Source organism: Lampris incognitus, chromosome 11, assembly GCF_029633865.1.
Source record: "Lampris incognitus isolate fLamInc1 chromosome 11, fLamInc1.hap2, whole genome shotgun sequence".
NCBI lineage: Eukaryota > Metazoa > Chordata > Actinopteri > Lampriformes > Lampridae > Lampris > Lampris incognitus.
Window position 1 is genome coordinate 31,558,152 of NC_079221.1, and position 21,747 is coordinate 31,579,898.

General features: G+C 43.4%; 1 protein-coding gene and 1 long non-coding RNA gene across 3 annotated transcripts in view; one reads left to right on the forward strand and one right to left on the reverse strand.

The window, feature by feature from the left end:
- Positions 1-1,030, reverse strand: part of LOC130120298 (fibronectin-like) — a 70,788-nt gene extending 69,758 nt beyond the window's left edge. For both annotated transcript variants that reach the window (XM_056288840.1, XM_056288838.1), the window contains exon 1: positions 717-1,030. In XM_056288840.1, coding sequence (XP_056144815.1) covers positions 717-843 — 127 coding nt within the window. In that variant the 5' untranslated portion in view covers positions 844-1,030. The remainder of the gene's footprint in view (positions 1-716) is intronic.
- LOC130120299 (uncharacterized) lies at positions 776-21,365 on the forward strand. The gene is made up of 3 exons (XR_008810968.1): positions 776-896; positions 20,733-20,979; positions 21,306-21,365. It is a non-coding gene; the product is annotated as an uncharacterized LOC130120299 (long non-coding RNA).
- Positions 21,366-21,747: the final 382 nt, after the last annotated feature.

Here is a 21,747-nt window from a genome sequence, read left to right on the forward strand (position 1 = left end):
ACACACACACACACACACACACACACACACACACACACACACACATGCAGAACATTTGGGGGAAATTTGCGAAATGAACAATTTAGTTGTCTGCCACCACTTTTTTATAGCCACAATTTGACTAATGCATCACAATAATACAAGCAGGCAACAGGTCAGTTTAATGAGTAAAAGGCACTTAATGTTAAAAAAACAACATACAATTGAGATCTCAATCAGGGGAAAAACTGTTGGAAACACTTCAGCTTAACTGGAAAAAACGACGCTCCATCTGCCAACTGACTTCAGAAAGCACTCAAAAGACTGAGTCATGACTCTTTTCAACTCATCACCGACGTTTCCACATTTTAAACCCGAGCAGATTATGTAGTGCCAAATCAATATTTGGGGAATCTGACAAGTATTTCAACTGTGAATTTGAAAAAAAAAGCGATTTAAAAAAGTGATGCGGAAAAAAAATGAATTGTTATATGCGTCTGTGTTCGCATGCAGGGCGGATTAATTTTTGATCGACCGAACCACTGAATAAACCCCCCCCCCCCCCAAAAAAAAACAAACAAAAAAGCAGGTCGTCAAATGAGGTTCATTCATACCAAATGACCCAGCGGTAGCGGGTTTTCTGTCATAATTACGATTTAGCTGCGCCAAACAAAATCACCACCGCCGGAACGAGGAGGTGTGACGGGAGAATGAGCTAACCTGGCTGTAAACTTTACCTTGGGAGACAGATGACGGGCGGTGCTGCGGAGCCTGCCGCCGGCTCCTCGCCACCCGGGGCAGACAGTTGACCGCGCCGCCGACGCACAGCACCAGCAGCACCGCGGCCGCAGGGCGACAGGACATCTTTCACCTCTGGAGGGACGGTGTTTTCAGGTGCTCCCTTGCTGCGAAAATACGTAAGTTTGTTTGTTGGGTTTTAATTATTGTTTTATTTTATTTTTGAGAGTGGTCGGTTATGATTTATCGCCCCGCATGAAACCTTGCCCCGGTCCGCTCCCCCTATCTGCCTTCCGCCGCCGACCTCGGAGTGTCCGCCGTGCGTCTCCGGGCAGGTTAGTAGTGGTGGGAGTGATTCATCTGGGCATGGCTTAGCTTGCAGTAGGAGGGAGGAGGGGAAGGAGGAGGAGGGAGGTCCACCGAAAAAGAGAGGTAAGTCTCGCACTACGACCCCGTGGTTCAACGTCACAGAAGTGGATTTTTTTTTCAGAAAGAAACGGCTTCTATGCAATTTGCAGCAATTTTCACGAAGACACGCAGTGGCGTAGCACAGGGGTAGTTGGGGCGGGGGGGTCTATTGCCCTACCCCCCACTACCCCCCAATAAAACAAACACAAAAAAAAACAATCCTGGAAGGTTTAATAAATTAATCTAAAATGGATGCAATGAAACCAAGCAGCAGTTGCCTTGGGAACAAAATAAGCTCATACTCACTTCCATATTATATTTCTAAGCCTGAAATTTCCATTATTTGGCAATCCTTCCACCAAATTAAAAGTTTTAGTGTAGTGTACATAGCCACAGTAGGCCAAAGGCTGGCTTGCTTAAGGTATACTGTGCTCAGAATGAAAAGGTCCACTTTATGGGGGAAAAAAAAGAACCACCCCTTTCAGTAGACTGACTACCGTCCTGTAACTAATGCTAACTCAATTACCATTATACTTATTTGCTGTGGGCATTGTAATAAATAGATCGAGGCTGGTTTGCAATTTGTTACTTTCTCCCTCGAACCCATTCAATGCATAAAATGGAGAAAAGCACGAGGAAGCAAGGGGACGGCAGTGGAACAAAATTATAAAACTTTCCAAATGAGGAGTTGAAAAGTCCATCATCAGGGGCCTGTTGAAACAGTTGTTTACAATATTTAACATTAGACATCCATCCATCCATTATCCAAACCGTTTATCCTGCTCTCAGGGTCGCATGGATGCTGGAGCTTAACCCAGCAATCATTGGGTGGCAGGCGGGGGGGTATCCTGGACAGGCTGCCAGGCCATCACAGGGCAAAATCAAATATGCAGATCATAAATCAGATTTCCATACTGGATCGGTCAAGGCCCAGGTTACCAACGACCATCACCGGTAGTGTTGGCCAGCAGGGTGCTGGTGGAAACTATGCTATTGTTGGTCAAAGGAGAAGGAGAGGGAGAAGGCATGTCCAGAGGCAGCGGGCGAAAAGGAAGGGTGAGAGTGTAGAGGTGAGAGTATATATGTATGTTTTGTGTATGGACCTTTCTAAACAAACCGGCTTAGTTGTGCATGTGCCCTTACTTTCATACGGGTACCTAAAATAGTAATTCCTAAGTTGGTGTTGTGAGACCCTGTTAGCACATATTCAACAACAAACCTTTAAGTTTTCCTGATAATATCTGATCAGATGGGGGACTGTACGTGGCCAGATGTATCTATCATAGTCTGTGTAGGTGAAATACTTGTTAGACTCTGATTTAGACAACAGCTGACAATGCCATTAGTTTGCTTAAATTGAAGTTTTTTTTCTTTCCTTTTTTTCTTTTCAAATTGAGCACTTCTGCCCAACATCAATGCTGAGCAGGATATTGGCCTATAGGTTTACATAGTACTGCAGAGATCTGCAGGAATTGGGTCACATAGCGTCAGCGTCTGGAAAGTCTCCAGTAGGCTAATGTTTCAATGTCTGGAAAGTGTTTAATGTCCAAGGATAATATTGTCGCGATTCTGATTCCCTCACATTAGAAGCCAAGCTCTGCATGGTGGATTCTTAGCTCTCCTTTCCATAGTTGATATTGAAGTGTATTGTGTTAATCAGTTCAAGCTGTGATTGCAACAATTCTGTTGTGATAGAATGCAGGTTCCAATGGTCTCTCCTTCTTTTTCTTTTCTTTTTTTTTTTTGGCAGCCATCTAAGATTTCCCCAATGTAGATGATGAAACCATTTCTCTATTGTGCAGTCAATGTATTAGTGGGTCAAAATCTAAAACTGCGTCAGCACAGCACTGCAGAAAGCCTCCTAAGGAAAAGATACATCAACAACCGTAACATCTGCTCTGAATAGGAGGGACCACACTTGTCGGCGGGTTCACCTTGTTTGTCTCATGAGACACGAGAAGCTGCATTTGCCTGGACTTGCAAATGAATTATATTGTGAGCTCTCTGATGTTCATGTTGGTATCAGATGAGGTTTTGTAACCAATCCGGTAAATATTTGTGTTTATATAAAACACGCATACTTTAGTTTTAATTTCACCACTAGTTTTGAATTCAGATGAAACAAAAATGAGGATTTTTACTTTTAAACTTATTCCATCTTGATAACATGGGAATTAAGAGTATCCATGAATGATGCAGACCATTTTAAATTGCAGGACTTTGTGTTGTAGTACTTGAAGATGCCACTTTAATAAAACGCCATAGCCATCAACAACTTTTTTTCTTTATTATTTTTTAACCCTTCGATGACTGATCATGTAATCTGACATAATGGCCATCAGAAAAGTAAAAAATGCAGGGACATCCAGTTGGCGTGGCGGTCTATTCCATTGCCTATCAACACGGGGATCGCCGATTCGAATCCCCGTGTTACCTCCGGCTTGGACGGGCATCCCTACAGACACAATTGGCCGTGTCTGCGGGTGGGAAGCCGGATATGAGTATGTGTCTTGGTCCCTGCACTAGCGCCTGCTCTGGCCGGTCAGGGCGCCTGTTCAGGGAAGAGGGGGAACTGGGGGGGAATAGCGTGATCCTCCCACGCACTGCGTCCCCCTGGTGAAACTCCTAACTGTCAGGTGAAAAGAAGCGACTGCCGATTCCACATGTATCGGAGGAGGCATGTGGTAGGCTGCAGCCCTCCCCCCCTCCCCCGATCAGCAGAAGGGGTGGAGCAGTGACCGGGACGGCTCGGAAGAGAGGGATAATTGGCCGGATACAATTGGGGAGAAAAAGGGGGGGGGGGGTAAAAAAGAAAAGTAAAAAATGTCATGTAATCTGAATTTGGCATGAGGGGCAAATCATACATCGCAAATCACAAACACAAAAAACACTTTACTCTCTTCTACTTACAGATGTAACAATAAAAGATCGTGAATCTTGAAATCAGACCCATTCTCCTCCAGTGAGTACACAGCCTAATTTTGACTCATGTGTTGTTATTGTTTTTTTTTTTTTTTGTGCTTGGCCAATTATCTGGAGAGGAGATAGGGACCACCACATACTCCGCCTACTGAAACACAATAATGACTCAACTTGAGGCATCAGCTGTGCTTCTACGACCTTCATAGGATACGGAACTGATGATGATGATGATGAATTGCCCCACTCTTCCGAACCGTCCAAGTCGCTGCTCCATCCCCTCTGCCGATCCGGGGAGGGCTGCAGACTACCACATGCCTCCTCCGATACATGTGGAGTCGCCAGCCGCTTCTTTTCACCTGACAGTGAGGAGTTTCAGGGGGGGACGTAGCACGTGAGAGGATCATGCTATTCCCCCCCCGAACAGGCACCCCGACCAGGCAACCCGACCAACCAGAGGAGGCGCTAGTGCAGCGACCAGGACACATACCCACATTCGGGTTCCCACCCGCAGACACGAGTCAACTGTGTCTGTAGGGACGCCCGACCAAGCCGGAGGTTAACATGGGGATTCGAACTGCCGATCCCCATGTTGGTAGGCAACGGAATAGATCGCAACGCTACCCGGACGCCTGATATTAATATGGTAGTTTTAAATTAAACATAATGCTATGACCAGCTAGCCTCGAGAGCCCAATCTCGTAGGTTTATCCACTGTCTTGCATTACAGGCCAGTGATTTGTGTGACCAAGTTCAATGTAAGATCAACGTAATCAATTCCTAAGGTTGGTCTTGCTTGTACAGCTAATGGGCAGCAAAGGGTCAAACGTCACTTTGAATTCATTTCATACATAGCACACACCATGTATCGAACAAACGTTCAAGTTCATTCAGAAGCAGTGACGAACAAAACCGTCAAGCATGCCAACAAATTCCTTTAGGTGGTAAAAGAGCAAGTGGGCTTTGATTGACAAGTAAGTTATATGTGTTGCTCACATTCTCAAGTAATTTGCTCATTGCATGCATCAATGTAGAACTGACAAAAATGATAAATAGCATAATGATGGTGTCATTATTTCCTCTGTTTTGTCGTGAGCCCAGCTGTCCCAGCAGTGAAACATTATTTCGTAAGTCAGCGGATAAATCAAGTTAATCGAGCTGTGTGGTAAAAACACACAATGGCGTCCAAGGATATATGCGTCATATTTTTGGTGACAAGAAGTTGAGTTAGCATACACTACCGTTCAAAAGTTTGGGATCACCCAAACAATTTTGTGTTTTCCATGAAAAGTCACACTTATTCACCACCATATGTTGTGAAATGAATAGAAAATAGAGTCAAGACATTGACAAGGTTAGAAATAATGATTTGTATTTGAAATAAGATTTTTTTTACATCAAACTTTGCTTTCGTCAAAGAATCCTCCATTTGCAGCAATTACAGCATTGCAGACCTTTGGCATTCTAGCTGTTAATTTGTTGAGGTAATCTGGAGAAATTGCACCCCACGCTTCCAGAAGCAGCTCCCACAAGTTGGATTGGTTGGATGGGCACTTCTTGCGTACCATACGGTCAAGCTGCTCCCACAACAGCTCAATGGGGTTCAGATCTGGTGACTGCGCTGGCCACTCCATTACCGATAGAATACCAGCTGCCTGCTTCTGCTCTAAATAGTTCTTGCACAATTTGGAGGTGTGTTTAGGGTCATTGTCCTGTTGTAGGATGAACTTGGCTCCAATCAAGCGCTGTCCACTGGGTATGGCATGGCGTTGCAAAATGGAGTGATAGCCTTCCTTATTCAGAATCCCTTTTACCCTGTACAAATCTCCCACCTTACCAGCACCAAAGCAACCCCAGACCATCACATTACCTCCACCATGCTTAACAGATGGCGTCAGGCATTCTTCCAGCATCTTTTCATTTGTTCTGCATCTCACAAACGTTCTTCTTTGTGATCCAAACACCTCAAACTTGGATTCATCCGTCCACAACACTTTTTTCCAGTCTTCCTCTGTCCAATGTCTGTGTTCTTTTGCCCATCTTAATCTTTTTCTTTTATTGGTACACACCGGTGTAGGAAATCTTCAATTTCTTAGCAATTTCTCGCATGGAATAGCCTTCATTTCTAAGAACAAGAATAGACTGTCGAGTTTCAGATGAAAGTTCTCTTTTTCTGGCCATTTTGAGCGTTTAATTGACCCCACAAATGTGATGCTCCAGAAACTCAATCTGCTCAAAGGAAGGTCAGTTTTGTAGCTTCTGTAACGAGCTAAACTGTTTTCAGATGTGTGAACATGATTGCACAAGGGTTTTCTAATCATCAATTAGCCTTCTGAGCCAATGAGCAAACACATTGTACCATTAGTACACTGGAGTGATAGTTGCTTGAAATGGGCCTCTATACACCTATGTAGATATTGCACCAAAAACCAGACATTTGCAGCTACAATAGTCATTTACCACATTAGCAATGTATAGAGTGTATTTCTTTAAAGTTAAGACTAGTTTAAAGTTATCTTCATTGAACAGTACAGTGCTTTTCCTTCAAAAATATGGACATTTCAATGTGATCCCAAACTTTTGAACGGTAGTGTATATATATATATTTTACATGTCAGAAAAATGTCTTGTCGGCCCTTGCAAACATTACTTGGCCCGGGTATCCATCTGTGGGTTATTGGTTGATTGTGAGTAACATTAAAGGGCTAACCAAAGAATTCTCTCTTTATACCATCAATTAATCAATAATTCGGGGGCATCTGGGTAGCGTAGCAGTCTATTCTGTTGTCTGCCAACATGGGGATCGCCGGTTCGAATCCCTGTGTTACTTCCGGCTTGGATGGGCGTCCCTACAGACACAATTGGCCGTGTCTGCGGGTGGGAAGCCAGATGTGGGTGTGTGTCCTGGTCGCTGCACTAGCGCCTCCTCTGGTCGGCTGGGACGCCTGTTCGGGGGGTGACTGGGGGAATAGCATGATCCTCCCATGTGCTACGTCCCCCTGGTGAAACTCCTCACTGTCAGGGGAAAAGAAGCGGCTGGTGACTCCACATGTATCAGAGGAAGCATGTGAGATAGTCTGCAGCCCTCCCCGGGTCGGTAGAGGGGGTGGAGCAGAGACCGGGACAGTTTGGAAGAGTGGGGTAATTGGCCGGATACAATTGGAGGGAAAAAAAGTGGGGGTCGGGCAAAAAAAAAAGGAAAAAAATAATTCCATCACTCAAACATCTCGTACATTAAAATGCAGATACAAACCATTTAAGGGTAATGGCCAAGTGCACCCATGTATGCCTGTGCATGCGTGTTGTCGATGGGTTTGTTGGGGCAGGATTCAAAGCTATATAACAGCAGTACATAACTGTTGCATTCTCTATACTCTCATACGTAATTATCTTTAATGGGGAAGTCATTTTGAATATTTGGAGTAATTCCCGGAGAAGTATCAGGGCTAAGATATTAATCTTTTATGTGTGGATCTGGGGAAACTGGTGGCGGCTCCTCTAGCTGGTTTAAAGATGTGTCATAATACAGATCATCTGGATTTAATCTGATAATGAGAACAGAGGGGAGATGACATTTTCAGCTTGTTTTCCAAACAAGTCCATCTTCCCTCAGAAACACTCTTGTTTTGTTCTGCAGCTGGTTCTAAACCAAGATGTATTCATTATATAAGTGTGAGGGCCCCACTTTTAATAGAAATTCATTGCTATCATAGTAAGTGCCTTAGATCAGAAGCTCCGAAATGAGCCTCACCAACTCGCCCAAAATGCCAAGTGAAACACCAGACAGAGATTTTGAATTCACAAAAGGTACCCAAATCACTTCAATAGCAAACCAATAAAAAAAAAGGGATTAAATAGATGGGGTTTGAAAGGCTGAGCCATCAGTAATGCATGTGTGGATACGAGAGTTGAGGTGTTGTTAGGTTTGGAGAAAAATTAACAATCACCCCCCACCCCCACCCTTTCCATCACCTTTAGTCTACTACTCCTCAATAAGAGGAACATAGAAGGTTACCCATACACTGAGTACACATCAGCAACATTTTAAAAATCCTAACTCATTTTGAAAAAACATTACTCGCACTGCAGATTTGCCAGCAAGTTGATCAGGTAGGTTAACACCGAATCTGTCAACCGCTCAACCTACCAGATAATCTCTGCCAGCTGTCAGTTCCGTCTAAGGTTCAGATCAGGATTTCTTTGATCCCCAGGACTCTTTTATTGAGGGACAAATTGACTAATTATTCTTTTGCGTGCTTCCAGTTTCAGTCACCAGAGTAGAAACCCTCATACACTATTGCATGGCCACATCTCCACACGGAGTTCCAAGAGCAGGCATTTGGTTCTGATGACCTGTCCAGCTCTACCCACCACACTCCCACAAAGAAAAGGAAACCAGACAGTCCACTGGGAAAATTATTCCTCTACTATTACTCATAGTTCACTCACCAGGATGTATCACTTGCCATGAAAAAGCATGATTAACATGCCTTGAAGTTTCACTACCCCCACTGCTACCTCCCCAACTACAGGTAAAATTTAGGCAGAAAATACATATATTCTGATTTCCTGGGACCCTTAAAGGTTTTACCCTATGTGAGATGGAGGCTGTACAGTGGTTATCACCATTACCTCCCTCAAAACAAGAAGATCCTGGGCTTGATTGGTCCCCTTCCATGTACCCTTCTCTCACTCTCATTCACTCACTCAGTCACTCACTCACATACACCCACACTCATATTCAGGGCAACCCATATCCCTCCAACACACCTACCTATATATGGGCATGTTTTCAGATGGTGATGTCAAATAGGGTGAAAAGACCAAAAGGTTAACTGATGTATGCCAACTTTGATCTTACATGGCAGATGCAGCCCTTGTTTGCCCATGGTTCTTTCGTCCATATATCTTTCTGCTTGTGTGCTTGAACTTATAGTTTGTGACAACAGGCATTCCAAAGACTGTGTTACACAACGACAATAAACTTTGAGCTATGGAGCAGCTGAGGCAAAAACCAGCATACGTCATCTCATCATTCTGCAACAATGAAGTAATCAAAGCAGCATCCATCTTGGGCTGTCAGGCCCTGGCGGCCTGTCCAGGGTGTCTCCCCCGCCTGCTGCCCAATGACTGCTGGGATAGGCTCCAGCATCCCAGCAACCCTGAGAGCAGGATAAGCGGTTTGGATAATGGATGGATGGATGGATGTTACACCAAAAGGGGAATTATTTCTTCAAGAATATTGAGCCTACTAGTCATACATTTCTCTCCTCACACCCCCGTGTCAGCGTCTTTGGGTGCTGTGTGACTCCACTGATCTTGCCTGTGTTCTCATCATCCAATGACAGATTTCATGCATCGGACATCCTGAGTGTGTCAGATTACACACTTTTTTTCCTGCCTTTTTGTCCCCAATTGTATCCGGCCAATTGTGGCTGCTGCCCCCCCGCCTATCTGGGGAGGGCTGCAGACTACTACATGCTTCCTTCGATACATGTGGAGTCTCCAGCTGCTTCTTTTCACCTGACAGTTAGGAGTTTCACTAGGGGGATGGAGCATGTGGGAGGATCACGCTATTCCCCCGAGTTCCCCCTCCCCCCTGAACAGGTGCCCCGACTGACCAGAGAAGTCGCTAGTACAGTGACTAAGACGCATACCCACATCCGGCTTCCCATCCGCGGACACAGCTAATTCTGTCTGTAGGGACGCCTGACCAAGCAGGAGGTAATGTGGGGATTCGAACCGGCGATCCCCGTGTTGGTATACAATGGAAGAGACTGCTATGCTACCCGGACGCCCCTGTCAAATTACAAAATTAATCCAGCATACTAGATGACGGTAATTAAATTACATTTGTCTTTACATCGAGGCTCTTTCCCCCACTCTCAGAATGTTTTTCTGTGTTTGTAGTGTCCAAATCCCTTCTTCTGCAACAATACTGGTGGGAAATCCCAATTTTAAGTTGTTATGTGGTAATTTGCTAAAGCAAACCTCCCACTGTGATGTGCAAAAACACCGAGGGTCATTTTTGTGGCTACTGACTTTAATTGACATTTTGCCATTAAAAGTGAGTCATCATGCCATGTGGTCACTGTGAAGAATAACACAGTCATTTCCAGTACTAGCTTGGTTGAAATGCTCATGGTAATGTTAGTAGAACAATAAAACCTCAAAACAGGCAAAGCGCCATGATCATGGACAAAAAATATATAGAAATTGTCCCCCTTATCCAAAACAGTTTTATCTAACATTACTTTAGAGATTCCACTCCTTTAGACTGTATGTACAGTACAGAAGACCAGGACAGATGGGACAAGTTAAGGTAACTTGACCAAACCATTTTCTTAACTATTCAGTGGCAGTTGTGGTCAATATTCAAACATACTGTGTCTTCTACTGCTTGCACTTAAGCCGGTGTTCATTTCCAACATAATAAAATTAGGTTCTGTGGCATCCATCGTCTTGGTAATTTTACCATTTTCTACCCAGTATGTGATTCAGTGTTGTGATGGATGCGGGGGCCATGTTGTTCTCACGCTCTCTTGGGCTTGTGTCATTCTCAGAGTAACTTGTGAGTCTCAGCGGAACAAAGCGATGATTGAAATCAACAACGGGTGATGGATTTTAAAACATTTCAACATTTTAGGGAAGCACCCATAATGTATTACATTTATATAGCACTTTATCTTCATACCCAAAGCACTTCATGGTGAAGGGGGGGGGGGAACTCACCTCAACCACTACCAATGCGTTACCATTTAACACCCCTAAGGGGTCCTCTTGAACAATTCAAACAAAACAGCCAAACTACATCATTAGTGTAAATCAGTGTACCTGGCAGAATCTGCATAGTCATCAGAAGATGTTATGAATCAGCAATTAACATGTTGTCCCCTACAAATAATAATAATAATATGTTTCTCCCCTTTTTATCCCCAGTTGTACCTGGCCAATCACCCCACTCTCTCTGGCTCAATCCGTGACATTTAAAGCAGAAGTTATTTGTCCATTTTTCCAGTTATTTTTTTTTCCTAAGGCAAAATGCATCATTACCCCAAGTTCTCAACCTGTTTGTTTGGGGGTACCCAAAGTGTTCATCTTCAAGAGATGCATACACAGATCAAGTTTCTTGAAACTTGGTGTGAGTCTAGCTGCAAGGGAAGTTATTTCTTGACAGATGGATGGTCAGATGGACAGAGAATCATCCACTAGGGGTGGGGGGAATCAATTCAAGTAAGAATCGCGATGCTTATCTTCTACGATTCTGAATAGATAGAAAATTTTCAAAAATCGATTTTTAAAAACGTTTTTTCAGTCATAGGTAGGATGCTAATACCTGATTCTATTAGTCAACCAACGGCCTTGTTCACAGTCCTGGGTAAGACGCTAAACTGCAACCGCAGGCTGTAGAGGGGTAGCACCTTACCTCAGCAAGGGCCCTTTGGCTGACGACGTCCCTACTGATAGATCCAGTCCTCCTGCATGCCTGTATGGTACTCCCCATGGTGCCCAGTCCAGCCAACACGTTGGGATAGGAGAAGGGAACTCTAATTTCAAATCCACCTGCTGCCTTGTGGGTTGATGCCTCTTTAGGCAAAGGCTACGAGAAGGTAACTCAATCCAAATCCCCGGGCACAGTCTACCCAGCTGTCAGTACCCGGAAAGGGTAAACCATGGCGGCTCCGTTTAGTCAACTCGGCAGCGGTTCCGGCAACCGGCAGCTCTGTTTGTCAACTCGGCAGCAATTCTGGCAAAAAGCAACGGGATTCTTCTGCGGCCGTCTCAGCTACTGTGCCAGCGAACAACAGAAAATCTTGCCAAGGGGACACTACAGAGCACCAAATAGTTTCGTCATCTAGGGTGCGCTCACATTTGAATATGGATAGTGAATCATAGATTATACTATCTTTGTATTAAATTGTGTTTTACTCGTTTCTGGCGAAGGTGTGTGTGTGTGTGTCCCTGCTGGCAATGTTGACTTGCCGCGCACTATTTCCAGCTTCCGGAAAACAACAGTGGCTAGTCAGTCGCTGCTAACGTTAGCTTTTGGTAGCCTTTCTAAAAACGGAGCGGCCTGTCCCATCATCGTTGAAGGCAAGCGTTTGGGCGCATTTCGGGATTTTACAATCTCCTGGTGAAAAGGGAGCTTGACTTGACTCATTCAATATGCAAGATCTGCAAAACGAAAGTTAAGTATTTCGGGAACACTACAAATATTAGGTCTCACATCATACGCCATCACCCAGAGTTGAAAGAAGTGGAACTACGACCAACTGCAACATTAAAGTGGCGGGTAACTGAGCTCAAATCTGTGTTTTGGGATATACCCCAGGAAAACATATCAGTAACCACCCAGCCAATTCTGTATGATTAAAAATGTTGGGAAGTATATAAAACAAAGCTTCAAAAACGTAAAAATCTGCAGCGTCCACTGGTTTCAGACTCTGGGGGCGTGGCACCGAAAGGAAGACGGCGACGTCACCAAGGAAGCCGGCCAAAAAATCAAGAAAGCAAAACGGTCTAACGCCGCAAATCAGTTCTATACACGATTCAACACATTTTGACATGTCAACAGCAATACATCTCCCACATTTATAAAGTATTTTGAAGCAAATCTGTCAATTTGATTACCCTGCAACATTAACAAACAACCAAAGCAATAAATAAATAACTGGAGCCATCGCCTGTTTCATTTCAAAAGACCAGTGCCCCTACAGCGTAGTCGACAACGAAGGCTTTAGATTTATGATCCAGACAACTAAGCCAAAGTACGACTTGCCATCATGTTGTTTTTTTTACTGAGAAAGGTTAAGTTAAGTTGTGTGTTCACATTATTGCAATCAATTGATATAACTTTTTTCAAATATAAAAACTACATGATCGTATACACACTTTAGTCTACTTTCATGCCATAATTTGCCACACCGCGTTATTAGCAGCTTTATTGACAGCTGATGATTGCTTATGGTATGAAACAGGCTTGTACTGTCTCATAAAGAATTTACTTGACTCACTGGATTATTTTGTTCTTTATTTGTTGAGCACTTTCCCTACCGTTGAGTGTTTCTTTTAACAAAGTTATATATATGTAAGGACCTTTTAAAATCTAAAAATCTTTGGTACTTCATTTACCAGCATGCTTGTGTCTTAAAACATTTCCTGTGTGGGTGTGGTTTCCAAACATGTGGACCAATGGGATGTATTTGTCTTTGAATTTTTGTTATCGGCCAATGATAGGATGAGGAGTGTTCTGCCCGCGAAACCGCGAGGTCGCAACGGTCGATCTCCTCGCGAAAAGGAAGGAGCTTCCAGATTCAGCAGGACTCCAAGGAGAGAGGTCCCATTTTTTTATCTCTCTCTGCGGTCCCGTTTGAGTGCCCGTTTCGCGGAGACTTTGTACACAGCCGTGTACTGGTCCGCATTTGAGGACCCGAGGGTTGCGATTGGCCCATGGTCGTGTGCTTGCTGGTGGGGTTTGTTTTGGGTCTGATTGCTTTGTTTCCCCCCCGGAGGACCATCGTATATATATATATATATATATACAGTGGTGTGAAAAAGTGTTTGCCCCCTTCCTGATTTCTTATTTTTTTGCATGTTTGTCACACTTAAATGTTTCAGATCATCAAACAAATTTAAATATTAGACAAAGATAACACAAGTAATCACAAAATGCAGTTTTTTAATGAAGGTTTTTATTATTAAGGGAAAAGAAAAATCCAAACCTATATGGCCCTGTGTGAAAAAGTGATTGCCCCCCCCCTGTTAAAACATAAATTAAGTGTGGTTTATCACATCTTTGGAAAGCTGAGTTGAATTTCTCTAGCCATACCCAGGCCTGATTACTGCCACACCTCTTCTCAATCAAGAAATCACTTAAATAAGACCTGCCTGACAAAGTGAAGTAGACCAAAAGATCCTCCAAAGCTAGATATCATGCTGCGATCCAAAGAAATTCAGGAACAAATGAGAAACAAGTAATTGAAATCTATCAGTCTGGAAAATGTTATAAACCTATTTCTAAAGCTTTGGGACTCCAGCGAACCATAGTGAGAGCCATTATCCACAAATGGCGAAAACATGGAACAGTGGTGAACCTTCCCAGGAGTGGCCGGCCGACCAAAATTACCCCAAGAGCGCAGTGACAACTCATCCAAGAGGTCACAAAAGACCCCACAACAACATCCAAAGACCTGCAGGCCTCACTTGCCTTAGTTAAGGTCAGTGTTCATGACTCCACCATAAGAAAGAGACTGGGCAAAAATGGCCTGCATGGCAGAGTTCCAAGACGAAAACCACTGCTGAGCAAAAAGAACATAAAGGCTCATTTCAGTTTTGCCAGAAAACATCTTGATGATCCCCAAGACTTTTGGGAAAATACTCTCTGGACTGACGAGACAAAAGTTGAACTTTTTGGAAGGTGTGTGTCCCATTACATCTGGCGTAAAAGTAACACAACATTTCAGAAAAGGAACATCATACCAACAGTAAAATATGGTGGTGGTAGTGTGATGGTCTGGGGCTGTTTTGCTGCTTCAGGACCTGGAAGACTTGCTGTGGTAAATGGAACCATGAATTCTGCTGTCTACCAAAAAATCCTGAAGGAGAATGTCTGGCCATCTGTTCGTGACCTCAAGCTGAAGCGCACTTGGGTTCTGCAGCAGGACAATGATCCAAAACACACCAGCAAGTCCACCTCTGAATGGCTTAAGAGAAACAAAATGGAGACTTTGGAGTGGCCTAGTCAAAGTCCTGACCTGAATCCGATTGAGATGCTGTGGCATGAACTTAAAAAGATGGTTCATGCTCGAAAACCCTCCAATGTGGCTGAATTACAACAATTCTGCAAAGATGAGTGGGCCAAAATTCCTCCACAGCGCTGTAAAAGACTCATTGCCAGTTATCGCAAACGCTTGATTGCAGTTGTTGCTGCTAAGGGTGGCCCAACCAGTTATTGGGTTTAGGGGGCAATCACTTTTTCACACAGGGCCATGTAGCTTTGGATTTTTTTTCCCTTAATAATAAAAACCTTCATTTAAAAACTGCATTTTGTGTTTACTTGTGTTATCTTTGTCTAATATTTAAATTTGTTTGATGATCTGAAACATTTAAGTGTGACAAACATGCAAAAAAAATAAGAAATCAGGAAGGGGGCAAACACTTTTTCACACCACTGTATATATACACTACCGTTCAAAAGTTTGGGATCACCCAAACAATTTTGTGTTTTCCATGAAAAGTCACACTTATTCACCACCATATGTTGTGAAATGAATAGAAAATAGAGTCAAGACATTGACAAGGTTAGAAATAATGATTTGTATTTGAAATAAGATTTTTTTTACATCAAACTTTGCTTTCGTCAAAGAATCCTCCATTTGCAGCAATTACAGCATTGCAGACCTTTGGCATTCTAGCTGTTAATTTGTTGAGGTAATCTGGAGAAATTGCACCCCACGCTTCCAGAAGCAGCTCCCACAAGTTGGATTGGTTGGATGGGCACTTCTTTGAGCAGATTGAGTTTCTGGAGCATCACATTTGTGGGGTCAATTAAACGCTCAAAATGGCCAGAAAAAGAGAACTTTCATCTGAAACTCGACAGTCTATTCTTGTTCTTAGAAATGAAGGCTATTCCATGCGAGAAATTGCTAAGAAATTGAAGATTTCCTACACCGGTGTGTACTACTCCCTTCAGAGGACAGCACAAACAGGCTCTAACCAGAGTAGAAAAAGAAGTGGGAGGCCGCGTTGCACAACTGAGCAAGAAGATAAGTACATTAGAGTCTCTAGTTTGAGAAACAGACGCCTCACAGGTCCCCAACTGGCATCTTCATTAAATAGTACCTGTTAAAGCCTGTTTGTGCTGTCCTCTGAAGGGAGTAGTACACACCGGTGTAGGAAATCTTCAATTCCTTAGCAATTTCTCGCATGGAATAGCCTTCATTTCTAAGAACAAGAATAGACTGTCGAGTTTCAGATGAAAGTTCTCTTTTTCTGGCCATTTTGAGCGTTTAATTGACCCCACAAATGTGATGCTCCAGAAACTCAATCTGCTCAAAGAAGTGCCCATCCAACCAATCCAACTTGTGGGAGCTGCTTCTGGAAGCGTGGGGTGCAATTTCTCCAGATTACCTCAACAAATTAACAGCTAGAATGCCAAAGGTCTGCAATGCTGTAATTGCTGCAAATGGAGGATTCTCTGACGAAAGCAAAGTTTGATGTAAAAAAAATCTTATTTCAAATACAAATCATTATTTCTAACCTTGTCAATGTCTTGACTCTATTTTCTATTCATTTCACAACATATGGTGGTGAATAAGTGTGACTTTTCATGGAAAACACGAAATTGTTTGGGTGATCCCAAACTTTTGAACGGTAGTGTATATATATATATATATATATATATATATATATATATATATATATATATATATATATGGGATGATCCGCTGTGGCAACCCCTAACGGGAGCAGCCGAAAGTAGTATATATATATATATATATACACTACCGTTCAAAAGTTTGGGATCACCCAAACAATTTTGTGTTTTCCATGAAAAGTCACACTTATTCACCACCATATGTTGTGAAATGAATAGAAAATAGAGTCAAGACATTGACAAGGTTAGAAATAATGATTTGTATTTGAAATAAGATTTTTTTTACATCAAACTTTGCTTTCGTCAAAGAATCCTCCATTTGCAGCAATTACAGCATTGCAGACCTTTGGCATTCTAGCTGTTAATTTGTTGAGGTAATCTGGAGAAATTGCACCCCACGCTTCCAGAAGCAGCTCCCACAAGTTGGATTGGTTGGATGGGCACTTCTTGCGTACCATACGGTCAAGCTGCTCCCACAACAGCTCAATGGGGTTCAGATCTGGTGACTGCGCTGGCCACTCCATTACCGATAGAATACCAGCTGCCTGCTTCTGCTCTAAATAGTTCTTGCACAATTTGGAGGTGTGTTTAGGGTCATTGTCCTGTTGTAGGATGAAATTGGCTCCAATCAAGCGCTGTCCACTGGGTATGGCATGGCGTTGCAAAATGGAGTGATAGCCTTCCTTATTCAGAATCCCTTTTACCCTGTACAAATCTCCCACCTTACCAGCACCAAAGTAACCCCAGACCATCACATTACCTCCACCATGCTTAACAGATGGCGTCAGGCATTCTTCCAGCATCTTTTCATTTGTTCTGCGTCTCACAAACGTTCTTCTTTGTGATCCAAACACCTCAAACTTGGATTCATCCGTCCACAACACTTTTTTCCTGTCTTCCTCTGTCCAATGTCTGTGTTCTTTTGCCCATCTTAATCTTTTTCTTTTATTGGTCAGTCTCAGATATGGCTTTTTCTTTGCCACTCTGCCCTGAAGCCCAGAATCCCGCAGCCGCCTCTTCACTGTAGATGTTGACACTGGTGTTTTGCGGGTACTATTTAATGAAGATGCCAGTTGGGGACCTGTGAGGCGTCCGTTTCTCAAACTAGAGACTCTAATGTACTTATCTTCTTGCTCAGTTGTGCAACGCGGCCTCCCACTTCTTTTTCTACTCTGGTTAGAGCCTGTTTGTGCTGTCCTCTGAAGGGAGTAGTACACACCGGTGTAGGAAATCTTCAATTTCTTAGCAATTTCTCGCATGGAATAGCCTTCATTTCTAAGAACAAGAATAGACTGTCGAGTTTCAGATGAAAGTTCTCTTTTTCTGGCCATTTTGAGCGTTTAATTGACCCCACAAATGTGATGCTCCAGAAACTCAATCTGCTCAAAGGAAGGTCAGTTTTGTAGCTTCTGTAACGAGCTAAACTGTTTTCAGATGTGTGAACATGATTGCACAAGGGTTTTCTAATCATCAATTAGCCTTCTGAGCCAATGAGCAAACACATTGTACCATTAGAACACTGGAGTGATAGTTGCTTGAAATGGGCCTCTATACACCTATGTAGATATTGCACCAAAAACCAGACATTTGCAGCTAGAATAGTCATTTACCACATTAGCAATGTATAGAGTGTATTTCTTTAAAGTTAAGACTAGTTTAAAGTTATCTTCATTGAACAGTACAGTGCTTTTCCTTCAAAAATATGGACATTTCAATGTGATCCCAAACTTTTGAACGGTAGTGTGTGTATATATATATATATGTGTGTGTGTGTGTGTGCGCGCGCGCGCGCCCTGTGATGGCCTGGCGGCCTGTCCAGGGTGTCTCCCCGCCTGCCGTCCAATGACTGCTGGGATAGGCTCCAGCGTCCCCCCGACCCTGAGAGCAGGTAAAGTGGTTTGGATAATGGATGGATGGATATACCAAATCTAGAATCGATTTTGAATCGGGAAACCTTTTGAACTGAAAATCGATTTTGAATCGAATCGTGAGATTCCGAAAGATTCCCACCCCTATCCACAGTCAGTGATTTTGTAGTGTTTGTTGTCTTGTATGATTACACGCAATGATGTGTAATAATAAGTAATGTGACTTAAAAACATTCAGTTAATTTTCAACATTAAGTCTAAAATGTTGTGTTGTGTCTCAGTGTCCCAGTAAGCAGCCATCAAGTTAAATTCTGTGTGTGGAAACCTACTTAGCAATTTAAACAGATCATGATGCAGGTAAACACCAATTTTTAACTAAATACCAAGATCAGTACTGGTACTTTTTCAATGACAGCCAAGCTTATCCCTCCCCTGGAAAAGTATGGCGTCTAAACTCCTAATCATTCCATCTTTCCTCAGACCATGACCTCATCTCCCCAGGGAAGAGAAAATGATGGAAGTAGGAGGACAAAAAAGAAAAAAGAGGCAAGCTTTGGGGGAGGAAAAGAGAAAAGGCAGAGCAGGGGTAAAAAGGAATAATATCAGCGTCTTGGAGAAACCTTGCATCTTCCACTTTTGTTCATTTGTGTTTTGTCACAATAAATCCGCCACATTTTGCCCAAGTCTCGCAGCCATGGTTTAGCTTCAAACCTACATCATCAAATTTTGGAGCTATTAATGTCAGCAGGGAAATCCCAGCTTCAGTTTTTTGACCATGGATTTTTTTTTACGAGCTAAAGTACGATGGGAGTTAGAGGGGCAAAAAGCAGAGAATGGGGGTGTAAGGAAGGAAAGGAACACGAGGAGGATGATAAAGCATAGAGTGATTTTGACACAGAAGAACAGTGAGAGAGAGAGAGAGAGAGAGAGAGAGAGAGAGAGAGAGAGAGAGAGAGAGAGAGAGAGAGAGAGAGAGAGAGAGAGAGAGAGAGAGAGAGAGGGAGAGAGGGGGAGAGGGAGGAATGAGAGATTTCAGAAACGGAAACACTGACAGCTGGTTGAAGGGACCCTGGACAAAGAGAGAGGAGAGAAGCAGGCCAGGAGCGACCACCCCGGGGGAGATTTATACGTGAGGAGTGGCCATGTTTTAGTTAACCAGCAAAGACTCTTCCATGATCTCAGAACAGAAAACCAGAGGACACTTGTGCTGAGGAGTGTGCACAGAAAGCTACCTATCACTCCCTAGAGCCTTACTTCTTTGCAAATAATGCGTTTAGATACTTCACTCATCCTAATCATGCGGATACCTGTCCACATATGGCACCGATGTTTGTCGTTGTCCACTTTCAGATGCTGAGTTCATATTTGTGTCTTGATGTTAAGCACGCCACCAAGACGGACACCTAGTATGTGCAAACCGACTTCGCTGTCACTAAACCTGCACTTTAAGTTGAAATAATGATGGGATTTGGGTTAAAAAGAGGGCTAAAGACTGAGAGAGGTAGAGGGAGAGAGAGGGAGCTTGCTGAGAACTTACAGCAGCTGTATGGAGACTTGCAGCTGTGACCTCTTTACTTCTCCTTTTTTTTTTCTTCCTCTCTCTCGTGATAATTATTCTCACTGTATTGTGTAATGTGAACTCCTGCCCCCTTAAACTGTATCGCTTCCACACGTCAGCGTAGAACCTCGCCCGCTCTTTCCAAATTGCTGCTCGCTCTCAGTTTCTCTTATTCGTCCAGGCCCTCTTCCTCTCTCTCTTTCAGCCTGTTTTGCTAACATGTATTGTTGCCAAAGCATCACAATACAACTGGAATTGTTCTGGAAGGTTTCTCTCTCCCACTCTGTCTTTTCTCTCTCTCTCTCTCTCTCCCTCTCTCCCCTACCTCCATCTCTCTTGTGATTACTCAGCCTGCACTCTGTAACTTTACCTCCATCTTTTCCACATCAGGCTGAAAACTGCAGAAGGGATTTCCACACCTCTCTCCGTCTCCCCCTTCCCCCCCGGCCTCCCCCCCATTTCCCTCTCTGCATAGTCTTTATAATGCCCCTCTCTTTGCCACCCCCCCACCCCATCCCCCGGCATCCTAGAGATTGTAACTGTATTTCGTAACATCATTGAGAGTCCTGGCCCGGGAACCCTTCCCTCTGCTGAATGTCTCCAGAGAGATTTACTGAGGGGAAGAAAAAGAAAGAAAAAAAGTCCATTCTTTTCTGTACAAATAGAAAAAAAGTGGAGAGGGTTATTTCATAACAACACACATGTACTAAGAGTAAGCCTTAAAAAGACTTTCGCCATTACATCCTCCAACTTGTCAGCCATGATACATGGACAATAGAAATCCACTTTATCAAAGAAAGCCACTTTATTTTGTCATTTTAGGTTACAATGAAATTGTAGGTTATAATGCATGTGTTCTCTGCATTTAACCCATCCTATTGTATAGGAGCAGTGGGCCGCTGCAGTGGCCGGGGACCAACTCCAGTTCTTCTTTCCATTGCCTTGCTCAGGGGCACAGACAGGAGTATTAACCCTGACATGCATGTCTTTTTGATGGTGGGAGGAAACCAGAGCATCCAGAGGAAACCCACGCAGACACGGGGAGAACATGCAAACTCCACACAGAAAGGACCTGAGACCGCCTGGGCTTCGAACCCCAGGACCTTCTTGCTGTGAGGCAACAGTGCTAACCAGTAAGCCACTGTGCCGCCCCTATAATGATGACATTTTATTGAGAAAAAATGACCAACAGCATTTTCCTCCCACATTTTTGTTCCTTGTATCGTAATAGTGATTGTTCGTTAATTTATCTTGGTCAAACACTTTCAAACAACCCTCCTCTGCTTCGTACAATGAAGCCCAAGAGCACGGCTCTCAGAAACATGCGTTGCCTTTACAATGGGAACATTTTCATTATTTATCAAACCGAAACAGAGTTTAGCCAGTGTCTACGTCTTGCATTGCTTACATTGTTTGGTAAATTGTCTTCTTTCTTGTCTTTCTGTGTCATGTTTGATAGGACCAATGAACATCGAGTTCTGAGAAAGACAACTGAGGACATGCGCAAACCCTGCAGACTGTACTGCAGCTATTTCTTTATAAACCACATGGGCATTTACCAACATATTTGTATTCTCTATGCATAACTTTCCCAGTGAACACCGTGGCTGTTAAGTTTAAAAATAATACTAACTGACATGTAGAAGCAGCTCATACCATGCCCGTAATAGAAATTGTTACTTTAGTTTTTCTCCCTTTTTTTAGGGGGGGGTTTCCCCCCTTTTTCACCCAATTGTACCCAGTCAATTGCCCTACTCTTCCGAGCCATCCCAGTCACTGCTTCACCCCCTCTGCTGATCCGGGGAGGGCTGCAGACTACCACATGCCACCTCTGATACATGTGAAGTCACCAGCCGCTTCTTTTCACCTGACAGTGAGGAGTTTCGTCAAGGGGACATAGC